Here is a 7813-nt window from a genome sequence, read left to right on the forward strand (position 1 = left end):
TCTATTACTATTATTCTTAAGTTTGATCTTTTCATAGTGAACTTAATTTCCTAGCTGTTCTGTGTTAGATACTTTTTAGACTTATCATTTTCTTTGACTAGAGTATTGATTTCTTCTGTTTTTTATCATTTTTATCATTTTTATCATTTTATTCCCTTTCCTCTCATTCCTATCCTCCTTCCCCTTGCTTACATTGTGTAAATGTACCATATTTTCTGTATTTATTCCTCTGTTGATGGACATCTGGGTTCTATCTGGCCTCTGACTATTATAAATAAGGATGCTATGAACATGGTGGATGGAGTATGTGTCCTTGTTATATGTTGGAGCATCTTTTGGGTGTAGTTTATTCATGTACTTCTCAAAGCCCTCTATCATCATCATGAGGTATGATTTTAAGTCCAAACCTTGTTTTCTGCTGTCTTGGGATATCCACTACTTGCTGTGGTGGAAGAACTGGGTTCTGATGTTGCCAGGTTGACTTGGTTTCTTTTGCTTATGTTCTTGTTTTTGCTGTCTTGATATTTGTGATGCTAGTTGGTCTTGTTGTCAGACTGAAGCTTGTCTCACCTGTAGGCCTGTGGGCTTAGGAGTGAGAGTGCTCCTGGGTGCTCAGCTCTTTGTGCCAGGTTGTAGGTCCCAATGACAATAAGACAGCCCTAGCTCTGGAATCAGATAGAAAACAGAAGAGTCCACTCCCAGGCAGTACCACAATTCCTATGCCCTGTGAGTTCCTATCGGGTCTCTCTTTGGACAGTCAGTGGAGAAAAAGTGGGTTCTCATCTGTGGACTTAGGAGTGAGAGCACTCCTGGGTGCTCAGCTCCCTGCAGGTAGGTTGTGGGTCCTGATGACAATGGACCAGCTCTAGCTCTGGGTGCAGATGGAGAACAGAAGGTCTATGGTATCTTCTAAGCTTGAGATTCTTCCTTCCATCTTTTGTGTTCTGTTGGTGTTGTGTTCTGTGGTTTCTGTTCTCTTTCCTAGGTTTTCTATCTCCAATATTACCTTCATTTAAGTTTTCTTTATTGCTTTTATTTCTCTTTTGAGGTTTTAAACAGTTTTATTCATTTTCTTCACTTGTTTAATTGTATTTTCATGTATTTCCTTAAGAGATTTGTTTCCTCTTTAAGGGTTTCTGCCTGTTTGATTTTATCTTCATGTATTTCTTAAAGGAATTTATTTTCTCTTTAATAGCTTCTATATCTTCATAAAATGAAAATTGATGTCATTGTCTTGTTCTATGGGTGTGATAGAATATTCAAGGCTTCATGTAGTAAGACATGAACATTCTGATGATAGAATATTGGACTGCCTTTTCTTCATCATGTTCTTATGCTTGTCTTTAGTCATTTAATTGCACCTGGTATTGGCTGGCCCAGTAGAGCTTGAGAGTAAGAGACCTCTCAGACTCATTCTTTCAAGTGGCAGTAGGTCTCCCATAAGGCAGGCAGAGCTGTGAACTGGGCCTCAAGCTTATTTCTGGGAATTTCAAACCTACTGAATTCTGGGACTCTTTTCCACACAACCTGAGTAGGAAAGAACAAATCAGAAGGTTTTAACATGTATCACCAGTAGGTGATCTTGGAAGGTTTTAGTGACTCCTTCTCAGAGAAGAAACACATGAGAAAATAATCATAGACATATCAACTGACTTTCTCCCAGGGATAAGAAATTAAGATGTTAGAGCCTCCTTCCTGTGTAGTCTCTGTCCTTGAGGAGCAGGGAATGAACATACCATTGATCAATTTGCATAATAAGCTTCAGAGGGATCCAACTCCCAGAGCACACCTATAACTCTTATAGTTACCAAGACCAAACATACCTCATGTCTTTCACAGAAGAAACCATCTAGGTTCTTTTCTACATGTTTTGTTCTTTTACCTTTTTCTTTTGGACAGACCTAACTTTCACAACCAATGTTCCTTGAGCAAGTAAAATTTAAAGGAATTTGACAATGGTGAGTATATGTTGCCAAGCCCATGTAGTCCAACAGTTATTGATGGGAATGAAGAATGAAGTGGTTGATAGGAAGAGTATGAACTCTTCAGCATAGGAAAGAGAAACACTGCTATTTCATGTAGAAGTTGCTCTTATGAGTAATATCTGAAAAGTAGAGTCACAAAGATATATTCTTTAAGTTACATTTTATAGTGACCATTTAATTTGAATTTATATCATTGTGGGTAGACTGCTTAAGAAATAATAAGGTTTTGTTTTATGGTTTCATTTGGTTTGGTTTTTTATCTTTTTTATTTTTTGTAGGTACACCATGACACTCTGATACTCAAAGATTACCCTGAACAAAATAGTTTTGTGACTTAGTTACCATTATGAGTTGTACGTGGTAAAGCTTGGTGACATAATTTACAACAATGTTGTACTTCTCTAATTCTTTCGCTGTATGCTCTCAGCCAAGAAAACAAGAGCTTCCATTCTCTCTCAGCCTAGAGCAAGCATTTATGACTTTTTATTCACACTCATTTGCTTAGAACTACCTGAAGCTCCTTCTGATAGACCAGTCTCCCTTTCTACTCCTAGTTTCCTTTTGTATGTTGTGCTTACTAGAATTTCTCTTCAACAAAAAAGAGTCTGCTTGTTGTTTCAAAGAACTTAGATTCTAAAATCCAAGTTTATCTCTAGACAGCATGTTCTTGTCTCTCCTTTACAGTGTGAAAATGAGAACAGATTAAAAGACCAAGATATTTTACATATTTTTTTATTTAAGGAGAGGTAGATTCATGCAGTACTTCACCACAGATTAAACAGTTATTCAGTTAATTTTTTCACATTTGGGGAAATCTCAGGGGTTCAGAACATCTGGAGTATAATGGTTATCTATGTTTTCAATCATGCTATCTCCCATGCCAGTGAAGAAGGGTAGGCAAGCTTTTTAATAACCATTTCTCAAATAAGCAGAATTCATAAATACCTACAAGTATTACCCCCTATGATGTGCACTCATACTTGTAGAAGATAGACATTGCATCAGGATTTTTGCATACATACCAAAACACATGAAGATCAGGCATGAGGTGATGTTCAGAACTGTGCTGAGAAGCAAGTGAGATCAGACATTTTGTTCTAACAGCAATTATTGCCATTCTACTTGTTGAGAATCCTCTATGTAAATGAGATAAATTTATGTCGATGTGGACTTACAGTTAATTACTCTATTGAGCAAAATGATTATGCAGATATTTGGAAAGACACTATAAAAGTCCACTATACGTCATACCATTTAGACTTCAAAACATTAGGGAATCATTGACTATATTATTTTTTAATATTCTCTTGAGTAGGTCCCATCCTCAAGCAGACTCTGTTACCAAGACATTAGCATAATTTTCCATTTGTTCCAGCTCTTTTTTTTATCTGTTACAGAAAGCTTCAGTTTGTCCTTTCATGTAAAGTAATGTGAAATTTTAATTTTATGTGCTGTGCCTCTATCCTTACTTTTCTCTGTTACAAATTTATTGTTGGGTCCAAGCCACAAGGAAAATCATAACTTATAAAGTGATTTTTTTAAGTGCGGACAGTGCTCAGCCTTGTGTATCTATCTATCACTACCTCTCTATGTTTACTTCTACAAATTTTGGGAGTTGTCCTGGACTGTTTCTGGCATATCTTCACCATTCCTTTTGCCACTGTGCACTTAAACAATTTTGCTAGGAACACTTACTTCTTTGGTTGATTCTTTAAATCTGAGCCTTTAATTTTCCCTATGAAAAATCATTGTTTTATATCTGTCACAACGCTTTAGTCAGACACCCATCATCAAGGACTCCATCCCTGACTTCAGCAACTCAGATTGTGTTCAAATATGCCCTCTAAACCCATTCAGCAAATAAACTTTATCCTAGTGTTTAATTATTCGGTATTAAAACTGCCACTTCCTACATCTATCTCTACTTCTGGGAGGTGGAAACATGAGAGAGAAAAAAACAAAACTGTCTTTATTTTCACAGCATCAAACACAGGCCTACCCAGGGAGACTTTTATTGAAGAAGAGCTTCCACAAAACATTCAAGAACCTATAAAAGCCTAACTCAAGCAATTGGTACTTACAGATATAACTTAACAGTTTTGTCCTGCAGTACCAGACACTTGGGACAGAACAAGTAGATTGTTTCTTATATGTGAACTATTTAAAAGGATGTCAAAATTCTTTTAAATAATAGTTTGGTTGTTGCGTTTTCTGTAGGTAGTAATTCATGAGACAGGCTAACACTGCAGTGAACAACACATCTTTGTGGTTCTTGGATGTAATCCAGAAACTTGCAGACACTGGGCAAGCATTCAAATTCTGAGCTACAACCCAGTCTATATGACTTCTGGGTACCTCCAAACAAAGCCTGTAGCTTCCAGACCCTCTAATTTATCTTTAAAATTAAGGTTCATTCTTTCTTCTTCCTCTTTGCCATGTATATTACACTCATCACTGAATATGTGCATTATTTTGATCTTAAACTTTGGCTTAAAGAAGCAATATTTGATTATCCAGGAAATAAAAACATGCTTCTAACTGAATATCTTCTTATCATCATCAAATTTAGTAAGGAGCATTTAGTCAGAGATGAAGGGTGTTTGATCATTTTATATGCAAATGAATGGATAAAGAGCATGAGTATTGAGTATTTTCAAAGATGAAAGTTTAGAAGAAATTTTTATATATTCTAATCATAGCCATCACCATCAATTCTTTGCAAATGCCTTCTAGCATTCAATTTCTGTATTTATCCTTCCAGTTACCTTTGTTTTGAATACAAAAGATTTAGAAAAGAGCCCTGAGCCATGTGTTGATGTTGCAGGGAAAAAAATTAAGTGTTGATGCTTCTGTAGGGAAGGATACAGAAAATATTACACTAAAATATTAATGAAAGGGAAATAGGATAAATTGATGGGACAGGTAGGTATATGTGCTGGGAAATGAATGAACTATAGTTGATTGAAGAGCCAGGATAATAAGACATTTTTTCTATACCTTCCTTCTATATGACTTATCTTGTCTCTCTATTGTTATTTTCTTTATAGCAAGAGTTGATGAAGATTTTCGACAAATGCCCAGATTGTAGTGGAAGTGCTACAGATGTGGAAAGTTATTTGTTCATGTGTTCATTCATTCATTCATTCATTCATTCATTCATTCAGCTGTCAAAGCAGTGTAAAAATCTTCCTCTGTGTCAAATAATCACCTGGCATTGAGACCTTATGGGAACGGGAATCAACCAAACAGCCAATAAATGTTTTACATACACAAAATGGGCAGGCATTAAGAAGATAAAATTGTATAAGAGGAGAAACAGATTTCAAAAGGAACAAAGACAGAGAAGGTATAATCATGTTCACAAACAGAAACTTTTCTGAATGATCAAAATTTAGTATAATCACTAAAAATAAAAATGTTGAGCACTGAGACTGGAAATTAGCGTGGATCTATCATAGAGAAAGGATTTACAGCACTTTTAGAAACTGACTGCTTTGATCTAAATATTTCCTGAGGTTCTCTGATCTTTATGTGATTCAAATTTGGTAGAGTTAGTAGCTCTAAGTACATATAAGAAAAAAAAGACAAGTCTCCCAAAGGGAAGGTTAATATTATGAGACAGTCTTTTTAATGAATGGTAAAATGCAAAATTGATGATTTTTATAGTAATAAAACCTTTATGTTCAGTTATCTTAATAAATAAAAGGACAGAGATCTTAGAGATTGTGGTGTATGTTTCCTAATCTTTTTTTCCCATAGGTGTCTAGCTTATTTGTCAACAGCATGAAACCAGGAAACCAAACAAGTATTTTAGAATTTTTGCTTCTGGGGTTTTCCCAAGATCCAGAGCATCAACCCATGCTATTTAGACTGTTTCTGCTCATGTTTCTGGTCACTGTGCTTGGGAATCTGCTCATCATTCTGGCCGTCAGCATTGACTCTCACCTGCATACGCCTATGTACTTCTTCCTATTTAATCTGTCCTTTTCTGACATTTGTTTCATCTCTACAACGATCCCTAAGATGTTGGTGAATATCCAAACACAGAGCAAGTCCATAACCTATGCAGAATGCATCACCCAGATGTATTTTTTCATGGTCTTTGGAGGCATGGACACATTTCTCCTCACTGTGATGGCCTATGACCGATATGTGGCCATCTGTCATCCCCTTCACTATCTGGTCATTATGAACCCCCATCTAAGTGGCATGCTGGTTCTTGTATCCTGGTTTATTAGCTTCTCATATTCTCTGATCCAGAGTCTATTGATGCTGCGGCTGTCCTTCTGTTCCAATAAGATAATCAAACACTTTTACTGTGAACTTGCTCAGGCTCTCACTACAGCCTGCTCAGACACACTAATCAATCATATTCTTTTTTATATAGTGATATGTGTCCTTGGCTTTGTTCCTTTCTCGGGGATCCTTTATTCCTATTTCAAAATTGTTTCTTCCATTTTGAGAATTCCATCAACAGATGGAAAATATAAAGCATTTTCTACCTGTGGATCCCATCTATCAGTGGTTGCTTTATTCTATGGGACAGGCCTTGGTGTGTACCTTAGTTCTGATGCAACTTCTTCTGAAAAGGGCATGGTGGCCTCAGTAATGTATACAGTAGTTACCCCAATGCTGAACCCTTTTATTTACAGCTTGAGGAACAAAGACATTAAGAAGGCCTTACAAACACTCGGGAGAATACTTTTTTTAAGTAATAAGTTCACTGGTTTTAGACTTCTGAGATGACAAGAGTAAAGCAGTAGACAGAAGAAATTCTGTCCCTTAAGCATGAAGAGTTTTTATCCAGTTTGTTATTCTATCTTTGTTTAAAATTATACTGTAAATATTTTTATCTTAAACTTCCATGATGCCTCCTTTTTTATTTATAGTTTTATATATCCACCTATCTTTTTATATGATATATTTTCACTTCAGTTTAATGTTTACATTTATGTAAATCAATACAACCATTCAAATACCAACTCATTAATTATTTAATAAAAGTTATGAAATAGTTCATTTATAGAACTAAGTCTACGTATATTCATACAATTCTGTTGTGAGTTGGCCTGACACAGTTTGCATTCAGATGTTAATTCTGCTTACTCAGGAAGGGTTGCCCCTGTAGTATAGCACATATTTAGGGGAAATTATGTGACCCTTCTCCCTTGTTAACTGGTCAATAAAGGCTAGATTCTGTGGTTCTTAAGTGGGTTGGAAAAGTGGAACTGACTGTTCATGAGTGGGGTCATGTAGAAAGACAGAAGAGAATAAGAGAATGAAGGAAAAAGAGGAAGTAGCCACAGTGAACCAGAACCATGTTAACAGTAGAAACCACAAGTATCAAGGGGTCTTATTGATGGGGAATAACTTAGTAGAGTGTTAGATCTGCCCATTGTAGCCATGTAACTTATAATTATAATAATTAGATTGTGTGTTTTATATGGACTTATTGTGGTTGGAAATTCCTGCAATACTATATTCATGACTATACATGATACATTAATTATAGGCATGCTAAAAGATATCTTTCTAGTAGACAGTTCTTTCTGTAAGGCTGGATCTTACCGTGAAAGTCTCTACTTACAACACAAAAATCACCACTGAGATTGTAGACCAAAATTTCCACTTGAGAGGAAATTTTAACTTGGTCATCTATGCTGTGAACTCTATGGTCTCTCTGGTGTAGGTATATGTTAAATTGTTATAAGCCATGTGATTTTTATTGAAAAGAAATTTGGAAGCAATGATAATGGCCACAGGAATAAAGCTTCTTTCCATCATTTTATTGGATATTTTATGTATTTACATCTCAATGGTTATCCCCT

General features: G+C 35.8%; 1 protein-coding gene across 1 annotated transcript; it reads left to right on the plus strand.

Moving 5' to 3' along the window:
* Positions 1 to 5768: 5768 nt before the first annotated feature.
* LOC308430903 (olfactory receptor 7D4-like) lies at positions 5769 to 6731 on the plus strand (the record flags this gene model as incomplete). The annotated part of the gene is made up of 1 exon (XM_080930184.1): positions 5769 to 6731. The coding sequence occupies one exon, from the start codon at positions 5769 to 5771 to the stop codon at positions 6729 to 6731; it is 963 nt and encodes a 320-aa protein (XP_080786310.1).
* Between the last annotated feature and the right edge of the window lie 1082 nt (positions 6732 to 7813).

Source organism: Micromys minutus (assembly GCF_963924665.1).
Source record: "Micromys minutus genome assembly, chromosome: 16".
Taxonomy (NCBI): Eukaryota; Metazoa; Chordata; class Mammalia; order Rodentia; family Muridae; genus Micromys; species Micromys minutus.